Genomic DNA, 17,734 nt, shown 5'->3' with positions numbered 1-17,734 from the left:
TCAAATCCTAAGTTCTAAAACATGTCAATAGCAAACAGAGTATGGTAAGCATACATTTCAACTGCTTTTGGAAGGAAGTAAATATATAATAAGTGCAGTTTCACCTTCTTTCCTTTTCAGTTTCACAAAAAAAAGAGTCATTGGATTCTTTGGTTTGATCCTTTAAACAGATTTATCAAACTGAAGTTTAAGTAAATATTTGTGTGAACATATTAGATTTGATGCTTTCTGAAAATATTTTGATTATATTGTTCTGTTTGGCTATGTATTGTTATGGTCTCAGGTGCCATCTATAGTTTACATTGACTGCATCGAACATGCCTGGTCATAGGGTAAAATTATAAATACTGGAGAATCCAACCAAGCAGGAACCAGCTGACCCAAGAAACTCATGACCTCCTTTTGACAATGGAAATTTAGAGCCTAATTTTTTGCCTATTAAAGGCAAATAGAGTTTTGCCATTCATGCCAATAGAATTGGGATTGGTCCCATAAACAGTTTTTAAAACAACAACAACAAAGACTACTTTTTAGGACGGGCCCAACCTTGCAGTCCTTAAGCAGGGAAAATTCCCATAATTGCCAAAGGGATTCTCAGTGGTTTTAATGAGACTTTCACCTGCTTAGGGATTTTAGGACAGGGACCAAGATGTGCATGACGCCAGCAGTGTTAAAATTGGAGATAGGGTGTTCAGCAGCATTAACCCAATCAAAATAAAGCATGGCTTCCTTCCACACGTGGCAAGTAGAAATATTATTTATCTTCTTTGTCACTGCATTTATACTGAACTATATTTTTTCAGTAATTACTTTTCATTTGTATTCTCTAGCTGATGCTGTGTGTGTGTGTGTGTATATATATATATATATATATATATATATATATATATATATATATATTTCAGGTCAAAAAGTGTGTTATGGAGATTTCAAGCATCCCTGTTACAAGATAGCCTACTTCCAGGACTTGTCAAGACGTGTGGGCTTTCAGGAGGCCCACCATGCCTGTGAAATCGATGGTGGTGTGCTTTTAAGTCTGGAAAGTGAAGCTGAACAGAAGCTCATAGAAAACATGTTACAAAACCTCACCAAGTCAGGCTCTGGAATTTCTGATGGTGACTTCTGGATTGGATTGTGGAGAAGCGGAGAGGGACAAGCAATATCAAGTGCTTGCCCTGAGCTCTACCAATGGACTGATGGAACCATTTCATCATTCAGGTAAAAGTCTGGGAGATTGCCTATAGTTTAAAGGGTTTATAGAGGGGAAACACAGTGTGTGCAGCACCCAAAAAAGTAAAATGTTTTGTGAATTTAAGCATATAGAAAAGTTGTTCAGTGGGGCTAATAACAAAGGGGAGGCTGAGCCAATGGATCTGCACCTTGGAGATGTGGAAGGATGAAGTGCTGTCTCTGTGGCATGCTTGTCTCAGCCCCCACCCGCAGCTTCATAGAAGTAAGGCTCCACAGGATTCCAGCTCTGTGGAATTGAAAGGAACGGGTGTGGGGGGGGGCAGAAAATGGCAACCAAACTCTGCTGGATTCTGGCCCCAAACTAGAAGGCCAACAGCTGCGTAAATTAGTGCAGACTGTTTAGAGTAACTCACTCTGCCCACACCTCAGATTTTGGAAATCCCATTAGATTTCCTGGTTCTGCTAAAGACTAGTAGAATAAATGGCAAAATTCAGGAGCCATAATCTGCAGGGCGTCTGTGGGTAGGTGGCAGGGGAAGCAGGCATTAGAAGGAAGGGAAGGAACATCTGCATGGATGCTCCTTAACTGCAGGAAAATGCTCCAAGATCTGCAAGACTGGTAGTAGACCCCCACTCTGTTCCATGCAGGAGATGGGGGAAATGCAGCTTATTCTGCTTTAAGGGACAATGGAACCTATGTACTATAACTGTCACTAGACTATGGCATTTCTGGAAACTTGCAAATGGTTCCATTAGATGATATGGTGGGCCTTTTATCTGCAATTTTTGAACATTTTGATTTATATGCACGGCTAGAAATTGGTATACGGATGAACCTTCCTGTGGAAGTGAAGCTTGTGTTGTGATGTATCATCAACCAACTGCAAACCCTGGTCTAGGGGGGGCTTACCTTTACCAGTGGAACGATGACAGATGCAATATGAAGCACAATTTTATCTGCAAGTATAGTCCAGGTAAGAAAAAGCTAAAGTCAGATTTCACATGTGGTATATGTTAACAGAAAAGGCACTGCTTTGGCAGAAAATGTTGGGGATTTTGGGATCCTCAACATTTTGCAGAAAACTGTACTGAAAGAACTTGAGAAGTGGATGAAATGAATTGGCCAATATTTTCATGTGAAATGTTGCCAAAATATTTTCACCACTTTCAGGTTCAGGCCTTTAGCTCTGTCGCTGACTTTCTGTGAGGTCTTGGAAATGTCACTTAACTTATCTGTCCCTCACTTTCCCCATCTGTAAAATGAATACAGGTAAATGGAGTTCACAAAGGTTCAGCGCAACGAGAAGAAAATTACACACACAAACGCGTGAGTGCACACAGAGAGAGAGAGAGAGAGGCATGCCAGTTCAGATGAGGACACAAGAGGCCAGGGATTTTTCAGTTTGGCTTAACCTCCAGAAATGACTTGGGAATTTTTTCTGGGTCCTGCATATACCAGTTGAGGAGACTTAAAAAACTGGACAGCCAGAACAAGGAAATTGGAATTAAACTTGAAGTTGAGGCTATAATTTTAGTTATAGTAGTTATGCTTGGCAGTAGATAAACACCATGTCTCTTACCAGGATTATGGTACTCAAAGCATTACTGAGTCTTAAATTGTCCACAAAGTGGCCACAAAGAGAACATACAAATCCCAGTATAAATTTAGCCAAACTGCATACAAAAAACAAACCGGTTGTAAACCAGCCTCATCAAAGCCAGGCTGCATGTAAAACCCCACACTGAACCAAAGTTTCAGTTGCATAATCTGAATCTGCAGAGATTCCCATCCAATAGCTTTCTACACAATCAACCTCTAACCACAAAAGTGACAAGATGTCTATTACAAACTAGAATGTTTTTTATACCTTACAGACAGTAAATCTCAACAGTCTGAATGCAGATTAAGGTGACTATTTCAATCTCAGTGAGATTTACAAATTTAGAAAAATCAGAGTAGGAGAACCAATTGATCTCCATTCCTCAAACTTCTTACTTCTGAAGTACTTAAACATGTCTCGTTTTTTCATCTTTATGATGGAGCTACTGAAATTCATGCTGTGAGTAGAGTTCTGTGACTCATTAGGCAATGAACTTGTCTACACTACTCACCAGATCGGCAGGTAGCGATCAATCCAGTGGGGGTTGATTTATCATGTCTAGTATAGACGTGATAAATCAACTGCTGAACACTCTCCCGTCAACTCCAGTAAAGACACCGCGGTAAGTAGATCTAAGTACTTCGACTTCAGCTATGCTATTCACGGAGCTGAAGTTGTGTATCTTAGATCGACCCTGAGCAGTAGTATAGACAAGCCCTTACTCAGCCAGCCTCCAGGCCTAATCTGCATATGTTCACTTGCAATTTTTTGTTTTCTATCTAAGTAATATCTTCAGTTGGGGGCGGGCGGAGATGAGGGACCTCCCTTGATTATGTTTAATGTCACAGTACTAGCTGTGAGTTTGAATTTCATTCACCTTGAAAGGATGTTGATCTTAATTATATAATGGTAGCTATAACCACATTTAGTTTGAGCCAACTCCTCCTGCATCTTGATTTTCTGATCAAATTAAAAATTAATCCACCCTTTTATGTTCCAGAATTAGCTACTTCTAGAAGCAATAGTTTCTAGTATTTTGACATTTTTCTCCAAGCCAAGTCCCAATGTAACCAGTTTTTATTGGAGAAGCTGAAGTAATTGTAGTAGATTTTATTACCTCTTTGAACTCTGACTACTGAGCGTGAGACCAGTAATACAAGTGGTGTTCATAATCTTATGGCATGGGAATGGTATCCAAATAACCATAAAAAGAAAAGGAGGACTTGTGGCACCTTAGAGACTAACAAATTTATTAGAGCATAAGCTTTCATGAGCTACAGCTCACTTCATTGGATGCATTCGATGAAGTGAGCTGTAGCTCACGAAAGCTTATGCTCAAATAAATTTGTTAGTCTCTAAGGTGCCACAAGTCCTCCTTTTTTTTTTTGTGGATACAGACTAACATGTATGCTACTCTGAAACCTGTCAAATAACCATATAAATTCTACTTCTGTGATCATCCTCTCCATTCAAAATAATTTCAGTAATCTATGGAATCTAGACATACATAACCCTACTCTCCCATTTCTACATCCTAACTGGCCTTTGCTGCATGTCTTATAGTTATAGTTTCCAATTGGTTATTTATAATTAGAAATGGAACATTATCTTCCTCTTCTGCAATGATTGCATTTCCTTACCATCCAATTTCTCATCGTTCACTGATGTATCCTTTTTTGATTTTAGGGATGTCTGTAGCCAAAAAAAAAAAAAAACCCCTTGATATCTGCCCTCAAAACATCTAGTTCATACTTCTTATTGCTCCACAGCTAATTTTTTGATAATCATCTTGGAAATAAGAAAAGGTTTCTTTAGCCCACACTATTAAGACCACTGCCCATTTTAGTATGTTCTAGGGTCCTCTGACTAGCAGAGAAGTGAGATATTAAGAAAAGCTGTATTCAAATTAAATCTGACACAAGAAAAGGGTGGGATTCAATTATTCATCCAACAAACTAGTAAATTCCACCAGAAAAAAATGGGTTTAAGGCTAAACTCCAGCATTCCTATTTATCTAGATTTGTACAGAAGTATGGACTAGAAGTAGTTTGATACCAACTCTTAACTTGAATGTTTTGTGTCAAACATTTTTCAGAAAGGTGCTTGCCAAATATTGAAGTATGAAGTTAAAGAACTCTGCAATAATTGTGCTTTCTAATGAACATGGGGGCATAATTTTGAGCTGTGGTACTAGGTGTAAAACAATGTAAAAGATGTCTGTTTTATTACTCTTACTCTTTCATTGTCAAACTATTGATTTAACAGATAATGTCCTAGAAAAAGAACTAGGCGACAGAGCAGAGACAGATTATGGTAAGAAACTTTAAAAACTTTTAGCTTGAGTTGCAATGGCAAAGACAATCTCATGAATCATTTACAGGCTCCAGGAAGAGTTACACAGTTTTTTACTCTTTTTAAACAGACTTGTGTTAGTAATGGAACATATTGAAAGAGAATCCTGCAGAGAGGAATATTTGCAGATGTAGTTGCAAACATATGGATGTAGTTCAAAACACTGCTTTTAATTCTTATTCCATATTTAATCCTAACAATACACTAAAGTTTTGTAGATACATTTACTTCCAATAACTTATTCAATGCTGAAAAGTTCAGATAACAAATATGAATCTGTTTTAAACATAAAAAACTATGAACAGATGCTATAGTATGTAATAACCTCTCTTTATACAGTTGCTATTTTTCTAATCTGTTTAACTTCTTTTTCAGAGGTTTTCCCATCAGTGACAGCAGGAAAGCCTTATGATGAAAACAAACGAGAAGATAATTCCCATGTAGTTGTTACTGAAACAGGTAATTTATTCATAGTGTTTTAATGTTCAAAGTAAAATAGTAACAGAGGATGGAGGGAATTAGATTAGATATGCAACTTCCCCTGTTGATGGGAATTGGACAGTTTATTCCTAAAAGCTCTGCTGAAAATATACCTGTAAGGGGGGCACCCACTTCTCATGAGTGCCCCCAGCCAGGTGCATGTGCCTTCACTCTTTTAGTCTGCAGTGACCTTTGTTGGTGGTTTCTTAGGCACGCTTTCAACACTCAGCCCTCTGGCTAAATCACACATGCAATCTATACGTGAAACAAAATGGACCCCTTCTGGTGTGTACAATCCACCAGGGGCCTATCCCAGTACACCTCCATTGGTATCTCTGTAGCCCTCTCTAGGCTCAGTCTTTAAATAGTCCCGGCCCTAGTATGGGGCCAGAACCCCCAGGGCTTCCTCCCTGGATGCACTGTCCTCCTGCAGCCCTCCCTGGGCTCAGTCCTTAATCAGTCCGGCAGCCCCTTCTGGGCTAGCCTCAAATAGTCCCTCAATCCTGGTATGGGGCCATGACCCCAGGGCTTCCTGAACTCTTCACCCTTTCTGGCCCCAGCTGTTCTTCTGTCTTCAGTCCCAGCAGCCAGCCAGGAGATCCCTCTTGCTCCCTGGTCCCTGCCAGCAACTGATCTGTCCATGGTACTGCTGCTCCTTCAGCCAGACAGGAACACAGTCCTCATTCCTTCAGCTCCAGGCAACAACTACCTGACTCTGGCTCTGCAGCTCCTTTTATATCACTCTCCTAGGCCATGATTGGCTGCTTCCTGCAGCCTTTCTCGTTGGCTGCTTCTCTCCCCCACTCCACAGCCTCTCTAGGCCAGTTGGAGGACTCAACTCCTCTCTGAGATGGAGTGTGGTAGCACCTGGAGGCCTCCAGCAGGGGCCCTCTGGGCCTAGTCCATCCCATCACAATACCCTCGACTAATAATGCAAGACTTTTGATCAGTTTCTCTTAGTTGTTCTTGCAGGAATCAATGGCTATGATTAACTTTCTGGGAGGGAATACTCAACTATTTCAAATATTGCTACTGTATCTTCAGCTCTGCAACTGGATCTGCATGAACCTGGATCAGACCTTTGCACCTCACCAGTGCCCCACTGAACTCTGTGGATCTCTATCAGGGCACAAGGTTCTGCCATTGTGGATCTGATTACAGGATCAGGCCTCAAATATCTCTGATAGAGTCAAAGCCAGCAATGTGTAAAATGGTCTAACACAAACATAAGACACTTGTTTTCTGTTTCAAAACTGAATTTTAGTGCTCACAAAAGGTGCCAGACTGATAGTTCTAGGGACTGAAGTGTTGTTTTATCTAGCCAATCGCCCCATGGTAAAGTAAGGTTTCCTATGTACCCCAACCCATATCTGGAGGGATCATCTCTAGGTTGAGAGCATCTGAGAAACTGCCAAGAAAAGTGCCTACTGTGGTGGTGTTTTTTGGGATGGGGCCATCTACCCACTAAGAACTGCTCAGAGACCCACCAATTCATTTAATTTAAGGGTTGATATTCTGCATGGTTCCAAGCAATTCTTGAGAGGTGCTAAGTTCCCTCAACTCTCACAAACTTCAGTGGGCATTGAGGGCACTCAACATCCCTCTGGAGCAGCTCAACATCAGGTTCACTGAACACCTGAAAGATGGCATTAACTTTCCACTACTATCCATCTCAACTGGATTTGAACCAATTCCCTTGTTGTGAATGCCCATATGTCTCATTACCAGCCCCCCTGTATACTTTTACATGAGTCAATGGACTATTTTGTTGCCATTGTTGTCATTTAAAAGAATAACATTTTATTTTAAAAAGTTATCATTATTGTGCTGCTCTCTGAATATATAACGAGAATGCTAATAGGCCAAGAAAGGAAAAAAGAATCCTGAAAAATGCTAGATAATGGAGAGGTAAAACATGGGGCTTACAATGGTGCATGGGAAAGATAAGCAGCAGCAGCTGCAACCAACAGTGGATCTCCATTTGTACCTGCTTAGTTTCTCAGAGCAATTTTTCATCTGAGCACTCAAGGGCAGATGCTGTTGTTGTAAATAAATAAATGAAATAAATAAATAGGTACTATGCTTTTCAATGCATGACATGCAAAGAGCCTGTATTTAACACTAGTGCTATGGTATATAGAAAGCCAAATTATGATTAACAAATAAACTGGCCTTAAACATTTGCTCTTGCAAGTGAAAGTATATTCAAAAATAGTTGGTAAGAAATTCAGTATCTAGAGTATGAGCTTGTGGGTCAGGTTTAGACAACTATAAGTACTTTCTCTTATGTACGGTAATGAAATGTGAGTATAAACCTATTTAAAATGTAATCACAGTTTCTCTCTTGAACCTGGAAGCTGATCCTATTAAACATAGCTGTACAATGATGATTGCTTGTTACTACATGGTGGTCAGTAAACAGCAGCATGTTAAGTGTATGGTGGCATGTTAATGAAGGGGCAAAGGATGGTTCCTTCATTATACACACAACAGCTGTCTCTGGAGTCTAAACATCCTTCTTCTTGAGCCCACTGTAAGCATTTGGGTGGACAGGGCCTATATCAAAGGAGATTTAATGCTTCAGGAATTGTTTTTTTGTTCTTTAACTGCTATACTGAGAAAAGAAAAAAAGTTCAAATGACATAAGGGCAGCCTGTAATTTTTCAGTCTAGCCTGAGTAAGGAGTAATGTGTAGCTGTGATGGTCCAGTAGCAGATCAGAGAACCAAAGGGGACTCAGAGTCACAGTTCTGCCCCTGCTACATTGCTCTAAATTACTTCACCCCTTTTCATGAAGCAGCTTATTCCCCACTGAGTACCAAGGCAGCTACTGTGATCAGTGAGTAGCAGAGATGGATCCAGGGCTCCTGATACCCTCTACCTGTTCCTTTCCATTTTTTCACAACAGAGTGGGTCAGATGAGTAGCCCCTGTTCTCCCCCTCTCAGCCAGAAAGAGACACAGCCATGAGGGCTGTAAAGGGGAATGGGGGTGAGGAGTGGACCTGGGACTTATGCCCTCTTACTCTCTTGCATGGCTGAATAAGAACTGTGTCTATTCAGCCCATAGCATGTAATCAAGTGTACATTGCTACAATAGATGTATATTTTAGCTGCAGTGTAAGTATAATGAGATATTAATCTTATACTGAAAACTACAGTATGCACATTCTGGACAGCTTTTGCATAAAATATTGGGTGCTTATTCTTATATTCCTAATACATTCATATCTTCCTTCTAAAATGATTAGCAGTCTTTCTGCACAAGGAATTCAGAATTGAACTATGTGGGCATACAGATAGATACAGTGAGATGGGACAGCATCTTTCAATGCAGTATGCACTAATGAGAGACTTTTTTTTCTTGTAGGTATAATTCCCAATTTAATTTATGTTGTTATACCAACCATACCACTGCTGTTGTTGATATTAGTGGCTTTTGGTACTTGTTGTTTCCAGATGCTGCACAAAAGGTAAATACTTTCAATACACTGACATGAAATTGTCTTATAATGATGAATTCAGGTTTCCATTAGCAAGCTCTTCAAACATAAAGAATGCTTACATCTCTCCCCTGCTTCCTTCTTAGTTTTGCTGTATGCATCTTGTTGTCCCTGAAAATCAAAACAACTTATTTATATCTGACAGCTGAAAATTCATGTTCATGGCTTTTCACCAATGAAAAGGCTCTGGCCTAATGTAGATCCACAGATCCCTTAAGACATACTATGCTGCCATAAGGAATTTTTCCAGTTCCAAGGAGGACAATTTTTTCTGCCCCTACTGTTGCAATTTTCCCTTACTTCCTCCAGCCTGATCACCATCTAATTAGAACTGGTCTCTTGGGAATGACATTGGGAAGCTTCACTGACATGTAGTATGCACAAGAAGCACCCCTCTCCCCCAACTTTCTGCACAAAGGGTGAATTCTTTCCTGGCTGAATGGGTGTAAGTTGCTAGGAGAAAAACTTAAAAGGGTAGCGGCCTGATAAGTCTTGATTCACTAGCCATCCAGGAAGAGCAAGAAAGACACCGCCAGAGCAGAAGAACTTTACAAAAACAAACATGTTTATGGACAGTGTAATTACCTGGATTCCAGCACTCAGCACTGAAATCACAGCAGCTAACATTTAAGAATGCTACTGTTTTGACAGTAGTAGTTAGCACTTTTGTAGCATATTGATTGGTCGTGGCGCCTCCCTCCTCCCAAGCACATACATATGACTGTGATGCTAGTACTTTGTTCATGGCACTCTTCTGCCCTTGAAGGTCAGCTTTGGTGGGAGGGCAGGATTACTAAAAACTCTGAGGACCCAGGGAATCGCCGATGGGAGAGTTTCTGGAGTAAAGTGGGGCGATGTTCCACGTGGGCTTTCTTTTAGATTTTTTAAAATTTGGAAGGCTTCATTTTCTCTGTTTTGGTGGGGTTCAGTTTTAATTCTTCCTTATGAAACAGAAAACAAAATAAAAGATAAGCAATTTCTGAAATGTTAAAAAAATATATTGTTTCCCATTTGGGGCAATCTCCTGATATTTATATAAACTATCACTGCAGTATTCCTTGGCATCACACAGTTATTTAGTAAACCTATCCCCCAGATGCATGAGGCCTAAATTAGAATGTGTAAGGTATCCTAATGATGTGCACTTCCACACAAAGAAGTGGAAGATTTGCATTTCCCAACCTCAGCAATAGTAACATGTCAGGCAAATTTATACCTGCATACAACCACTGTGATTCCAATGCTGACCAACAGGGCCTTGGTAGCTTCCATGAAGGTTGTGATGAAGGCCATCCATCCATAACACTGTAAGGAGATACATCTCAACTTGCATAACAGTGGGATTGGCCTTCTAGGTAAGTATCATGGCAGGTACATTCATAATCTTTTTTTTTTTTTTAGCAGCTCATTCTACACTCTCCGCTACCATGCAAAGGGTTCTAAAAGGCTGAGTTCAGGCCTTGCCTATCTTTCCAGATAGACAATGCAAGAATGTGAGTGTGTGATGCGTAGCCCGCTGATGTCAATGGAAAGACTTGTTGACTTCAGTGGGTTTCAGATCAGGCCCCTGAAACTGTAATAATTCATCCAAGAAAAGGACTTTGCACTTTCCAAGAGCTAGAAAGAGCAGAGCACAAGAAGTAAATCAAAGTTGCAGAAGCTATCGGAAGCCTGTATCCCAAGAAAGGGGAAAAAATTCACAGGAAGGAGTTGTAGACCAAGCTGGATGAGCAAGCATCTTAGAGAGGTGATTAAGAAGAAACAGAAAGCATACAGGGAGTGGAAGATGCGAGAGATCAGCAAGGAAAGCTACCTAATTGAGGTCAGAACATGTAGGGATAAAGTGAGACAGGCTAAAAGTCGAGTAGAGTTGGACCTTGCAAAGGGAATTAAAACTAATTGTAAAAGGTTCTATAGCCATATAAATAAGAAGAAAACTAAGAAAGAAGAAGTGGGGCCTCTTAACACTGAGGATGGAGTGGAGGTTAAAGATAATCTAGGCATGGCTCAATATCTAAACAAATACTTTGCCTCAGTGTTTAATAAGGCTAAAGAGGATCTTAGGGATAATAGTAGCATGACAAATGGGAATGAGGATATGGAGGTAGATATTACCATATCTGAGGTAGAAGCGAAAATGAAACAGCTTAATGGGACTAAATCGGGGGGCCCAGATAATCTTCATCCAAGAATATTAAAGGAATTGGCACCTGAAATTGCAAGCCCATTAGCAAGAATTTTTAATGAATCTGTAAACTTAGGAGTTGTACCGAATGATTGGAGAATTGCTAATATAGTTCCTATTTTTAAGAAAGGAAAAAAAAGTGATCCGGGTAACTACAGGCCAGTTAGTTTGACATCTGTAGTATGCAAGGTCCTGGAAAAATTTTGAAGGAGAAATTAGTTAAGGACATTGAAGTCAATGGTAAATGGGACAAAATACAACATGGTTTTAGAAAAGGTAGATCGTGCCAAACCAACCTAATCTCCTTTTTTGAAAAAGTAACAGATTTTTTAGATAAAGGAAATGCAGTGGATCTAATTTACCTAGATTTCAGTAAGGCATTTGATACCGTGCCACATGGGGAATTATTAGTTAAATTGGAGAAGATGGGAATCAATATGAACATCAAAAGGTGGATAAGGAATTGGTTAAAGGGGAGACTGCAACGGGTCCTACTGAAAGGCGAACTGTCAGGTTGGAGGGAGGTTACCAGTGGAGTTCCTCAGGGATCGGTTTTGGGACCAATCTTATTTAATCTTTTTATTACTGACCTTGGCGCAAAAAGTGGGAGTGTGCTAATAAAGTTTGCAGATGATACAAAGCTGGGAGGTATTGCCAATTCGGAGAAGGATCGGGATATTATACAGGAGGATCTGGATGACCTTGTAAACTGGAGTAATAGTAATAGGATGAAATTTAATAGTGAGAAGTGTAAGGTTATGCATTTAGGGATTAATAACAAGACTTTTAGTTATAAGTTGGGGACACATCAATTAGAAGTAACGGAAGAGGAGAAGGACCTTGGAGTATTGGTTGATCATAGGATGACTATGAGCTGCCAATGTGATATGGCTGTGAAAAAAGCTAATGCGGTTTTGGGATGCATCAGGAGAGGCATTTCCAGTAGGGATAAGGAGGTTTTAGTACCATTATACAAGGCACTGGTGAGACCTCACCTATAATACTGTGTGGAGTTCTGGTCTCCCATGTTTAAAAAGGATGAATTCAAACTGGAGCAGGTACAGAGAAGGGCTACTAGGATGATCCAAGGAATGAAAAACTTGTCTTATGAAAGGAGACTTAAGGAGCTTGGCTTGTTTAGCCTAACTAAAAGAAGATGGAGGGGAGATATGATTGCCCTCTATAAATATATCAGAGGGATAAATACAGGAGAGGGAGAGGAATTATTTCAGCTCAGCACCAATGTGGACACAAGAACAAATGGGTATAAACTGGCCACCAGGAAGTTTAGACTTGAAATTAGACGAAGGTTTCTAACCATCAGAGGAGTGAAGTTTTGGAATAGCCTTCCAAGGGAAGCAGTGGGGGCAAAAGATCTATCTGGTTTTAAGATTCTACTTGATAAGTTTATGGAGGAGATGGTATGATGGGATTTTGTTAAGTAATTGATCTTTAAATATTCAGGGTAAATAGGACTAATCCCCTGAGATGGGATATTACATGGATGGGATCTGAGTTACTACAGAAAATTCTTTCCTGGGTATCTGGCTGGTGAATCTTGCCCATATGCTCAGGGTTTAGCTGATCGCCATATTTGGGGTCGGGAAGGAATTTTCCTCCAGGGCAGATTGGAGAGGCCCTGGAGGTTTTTCGCCTTCCTCTGTAGCATGGTGCATGGGTGACTTGAGGGAGGCTTCTCTGCTCCTTGAAGTCTTTAAACCATGATTTAAGGACTTCAATAGCTCAGACATAGGTGAGGTTTTTTGTAGGAGTGGGTGGGTGAGATTCTGTGACCTGCACTATGCAGGAGGTCGGACTAGATGATCAGAATGGTCCCTTCTGACCTTAGTATCTATGAATCTAAGTTGGGAACTCCAGGGCTTTTTGTGAGGAGTTCTACCCTGAAAGGAAGTTCCCAACTTACAAATGAGTCTCTTCTTCTTCCTTTTTTCTTTTGTGGGCTTTCATGGGAGGATGACCTTTCCTCTGAAAGGTTAGCTTGCTATGGAGCCATAACCCATGGCCTTCCAGGACTTGCTTAGCTTGGAAGAACATGGGTAGTTTTGAATGGTTTGGGCTCTTCCACGGTAGTGGTAAAGGGAAGCAGAGCATCTTTCCTGTAATTAATAGCAACCCTCAGCTCATTCATGCTTAGATGCTCTCCTTTTCCTTTCTTCCAGGGAAGCAAGGAGAAACTGCTTCACAGACCCATCTCCATTATCATCTGAATGCCTTGCAGAAAGTTTAAATTCTAACCTGGTATATGTCTCAGTTTCTATAATTGTATTTCACAGTCAAAGCAACAATTCCAGACAATATCCTCAAACTATTTATTGCTCCTTACTTAACATTATTCACAGAAATTGCATGCAAAGTCAGATCCTCTGCTGGTGTCAATAGTCACAGTTTCATGAAACCCATTGAAGATACACAGCAGCTGAGGTTCTGATCCATGGTATTTAGATATGTTGTACTGGAGAGTGCATATTTTTAACTGTTTTTTGCTTAGATGACTTTCCATTCAGGGTACCACAGACATAAATGAACAAAATGAGCTGGATTCACCAGTGTAAAACTGGAGTAAAGCTTGGAAGAATACAGCCCAGCTCCAAAACCCACTGAAGTAAATGGGAATCTTTTCAATTACTCCAATTACCCCCTCCCCTTTGGGAAAAAATTAAAAACTGAAATATTTTGTCTGGGAACCAAAGCATTTGGATTTTGAACTGCTACCATAGTGTAACATAGGCATTGTAGTTTGCTCCATTCTCCTGTAAAATCTGGGCTTCCTGATCTGATATAATCTCCCAGGATGCACCATTTCCCCTCGAGGGTGAGGGGAAGTGGTGCATCATGTCAGTTGCATGGTTGAGGTGCATCCTGGAAGTCCTGGCCCCAGTAGATCATGCAAGATGAAGTCCGGCCCCACAGAAGAAAATGGGAACATGAGGTACTGTGGCGGCATTTCAGAATTGACTTTTTCAGACTCCCATTTTTTGATGAAAAATATTTTTTTCCTGTGGAAAGTAAACACTTTTTATTACTCAATACCAATTTTCCAGGAAAAAGCAGTGTTGTTGGAAATTTTTTTGACCAGCCATAATTAGGACTTTTCTACTGTGGTCAGTTCATCGCTAAGGGTCTTCTCCAATGCCCATTGATTTCAGTAGAAAACGCATCAAGTCCTAAGGGAAAGATTTTGTCCTACTTGTTCATGTGGAAGAAAGTCTTGCCACTGGGACTGCTGTCAGCATAAGGTACTGCTCAGCATAAAGAAGGGTGGCAAAATCTGAATCTAAACAATATAGTACAACATGGACAATCTAAGTCTACAGGGAGATAAAATAATTTACCCTCCTTTCAAATATAATTTAGTGGTTTCTTTGCCTTTGCTGATCACTGTGGTGATGCATTTAGGCAGAGCTTGTGTATAACTTTATTGTAGGAAGGGAAACTACATTAAATCAATAACCCAGGCAACTCTGAATTAATGGATGGATGCAAGTCTGACATACCCTGACCTAGCCGCATCCTAAATCTGAGCCACAGAGGGATCAAATGAATTGAAATTATTTTATATTTCTATTTTTTAGTAAAGGAAGAACAAAAACCAGCCCAAACCAGTCCACATTATGGATTTCAAAGAACCCCAGGAAGGACAGTACCATGGAGGTATAACAATTTAATGACTGAAAACAAAGCAAAAACAATATTTGACAGTCGGGCTTTATTATAATGTCATCTCAGCACATTAGCTTGGAATGGCTTGAGATTGCAATGGATCAGCAACATGAACTGTAAGCTCCCCCTTGAGGCAACTATTCTGATCATTTTTGTATGTAACATTTGATTATTAATTAAATGAAACATGTCATGCTAAATAAAGAAAGAGGATGTGTCTATTTTGCTAAGGGAAGTAACTCGGCTACAACTGAGCAATGGAAGGGACAATGCATTTGAGGTTTATAGGGGGAAATATCAACAATATGTGTCAGTTTTAAAATTGTTTGTAGTAATCATTACATTTTTGTTTCCTGTAGTCCCTCATACATTCTACTTTAGTTGGTGTACTGTAAATTGAATGGACATAAATTTACAGTGTAACAAAATAATTTTTCTTTGCATAAATATTTGATATAAATGGATTGCTCAGTTATTTACTTGCACATTTTTCAAGACCGCTCTTGATTCTTTAGGCACAGAATTTATTTTTATCCTGTAGCTCAGAGACAGTTTCCAATGCTGTGAAATTGATCTGCAATGGCAAAATTCAAGTATTCAGGAAAATCACTTGATGCTGCATAATGAGTGCGCTTTGCTAGCAGATGGCCCTATCTTTTTGATACATTTCTCCAGAGTCAACATAAATCATTCTGCCAATCATAAGATATGATTTAAATGCAGCCTTTAATATCAATACTATTTCCTTTGAAAAGACAAAAATGATAGGTATCACTACAGTATAAAGTCTGAGATGTCAGTGAATATTTTATGTAAAAATTATGCTTAAAATGAAAGTCAAAAGTTTATGAAAAACAGGAGCTAATATCTTTTGCAAGTAATCATGCATTTTAGGATCACACAGGAAAACACATATTTTTAAGTAACATTGATATATTAATATCGATATTATAAGAAAATTTGCTTTCTCCTAATATGCCATAGTGATACCTAAATAGGAGTTTAGGAATAACTCTGATGGTGTTAGTACTTTTAAATTCTGTACTTTAATGTCATTAAAAATGCCTAAATGTCCATGCTTTTTTATTTTGTCCTTGGTTTCACACCAATTTATCTTTGTCCCTCATAAATATGGTGTGATCTGTTAATTAGAACCAGAATTTAGAAAAACAGTTGGGTCATCTGTTAAATTTTGTTTCTTAAAGTTTAGAGGTAAGTTTTCCATTGACTGCTCTTATGATAAAGAAAAACAAAAATCCCACAATAACCTCACAATTGCTAGTGCACGTGTGAAGACATTCGGACACTCGACATCAGAATTAGCATTATTCTATGGGTTGTGCTTACTTCCTTTTCTGGATAACAACCCTCTTTTACAACTCAGATCACTATTTCCCTTCCTAGTGTTATTTATACATCCTCCCACTTGTTGATGGTCTTCCCATCTCTTGGAACCTCTCTCCTGGTTTCACCTTCTCCCCATCCATTACTTGACTTTTATCTTTAATTATTATAACAAAGAAAGCATGATCCTACATGACCTCAGAGTTCATACTTCCTACTTACCTGAAAGACTGCTGAACCCAAACACAGAAGAAGAGAGAGATGTCTTTCTTGAGGATGCGTGTTATAAACAATATTTAGAAAGACATCCAAGATTTCAAAGAAAGAACAACTTATTGAAGAACATGGGGTGGTGATGTTGGGGGAATGAAGATTTAATAAGTCCCAAATGGACTCACTACTTTGCATTTCTCTCTGCTTGAAGTGACCACTTAAGGACATACCAGTATCTATTGGGATCAACACAATATTGGTGACCGAGGAGGAGTTTCCACATGGAGGTTTGGAGAATGCAAGTACTTTTTCCCTTCAAGTTCTTTGGCCCACAGGGTAATGAGTAATGGGGAATGTTGGGCATTTAGCAGCAACAATCAGTCTGAAAAACTGTGTTGAAGGGGCAAGGAGGAGAGGGAATCAACAGCTAACGCTTTGTTATGTGAAGGCCTTCAGGCCCCTGTATCTCAGAAAAAGGGCCCCTTAGACTGTGGATGTAATGGTAACAGAGATATTTTGTCCCAATAGTCACAAGTTTGTTATTCATCCATATAGACTGGATTGGGGAGACGATGTGTTTCCATAAACCCTGTCTAAAGACATTCCATAACTCCAGACAAAAGGGCTAAAGGAACTTGAAAAATCATTTAGAAGCAAATAAAATTATACATAAATACAAATAGTGCAAAAATAAACTTAATGATGCAGTGGACCAGCACCTGGTCAGGATTCAGCACTTAGCCAGGATTCAGATTCTTGGAGTGGCTCATGAGACTCCTTATATGGGCCTGAGTCTCTAAAACAAAATTGTTTCCTTAGGGAAACCTGTAACTCTCAAAGCTCCCAGAATGCCTTCTTTTACAGGGATGATACTTTTATGCATCATATACACAAATCCCATATGTGTATAAGTACTATTCTTTTTTCTCTGTATTTTATTTATTTATTTTTAAAGTTAACTCTTTGGAGCTCACAGAGAGGGAGGGCAGCGGGTGGTACGGGGAGTGAAGGACCAGTTGTGAAGCCGTGGGGGAGAGAGATGAACCACTTTTTCATTTGCAAAGAGAGTGCGTAGCAATTGGGCAATACCAGTAGTTCCCAAGGTTTCCCTGGGCAGAAGTGCTGTCACCCTTAGAATCCAGCATTGTGACTTTTGGTAATTATATGATATGTTCCATAGTTAACAG

At 39.6% G+C, this 17,734-nt stretch overlaps 1 protein-coding gene across 3 annotated transcripts in view; it reads left to right on the top strand.

Moving 5' to 3' along the window:
* Positions 1 to 15,990, top strand: part of CHODL (chondrolectin) — a 46,759-nt gene extending 30,769 nt beyond the window's left edge. Inside the window, exons 2-7 of one of the 3 annotated variants that reach the window (XM_038387539.2) lie at positions 906 to 1,218; positions 2,008 to 2,165; positions 5,058 to 5,105; positions 5,520 to 5,603; positions 8,992 to 9,094; positions 14,903 to 15,988. In XM_038387539.2, coding sequence (XP_038243467.1) covers positions 906 to 1,218; positions 2,008 to 2,165; positions 5,058 to 5,105; positions 5,520 to 5,603; positions 8,992 to 9,094; positions 14,903 to 14,987 — 791 coding nt within the window. In that variant the 3' untranslated portion in view covers positions 14,988 to 15,988. Of the gene's footprint in view, positions 1 to 905; positions 1,219 to 2,007; positions 2,166 to 5,057; positions 5,106 to 5,519; positions 5,604 to 8,991; positions 9,095 to 13,489; positions 13,569 to 14,902 lie in introns of all 3 variants that reach the window. The other 2 variants (XM_038387540.2, XM_038387541.1) reach the window with 2 other exon arrangements.
* The last annotated feature ends 1,744 nt before the right edge of the window (positions 15,991 to 17,734 follow it).

This window comes from Dermochelys coriacea, chromosome 1, assembly GCF_009764565.3.
Source record: "Dermochelys coriacea isolate rDerCor1 chromosome 1, rDerCor1.pri.v4, whole genome shotgun sequence".
In the NCBI taxonomy this organism is placed as follows: Eukaryota; Metazoa; Chordata; order Testudines; family Dermochelyidae; genus Dermochelys; species Dermochelys coriacea.
This window is presented reverse-complemented; position numbering and strand designations above follow the sequence as displayed.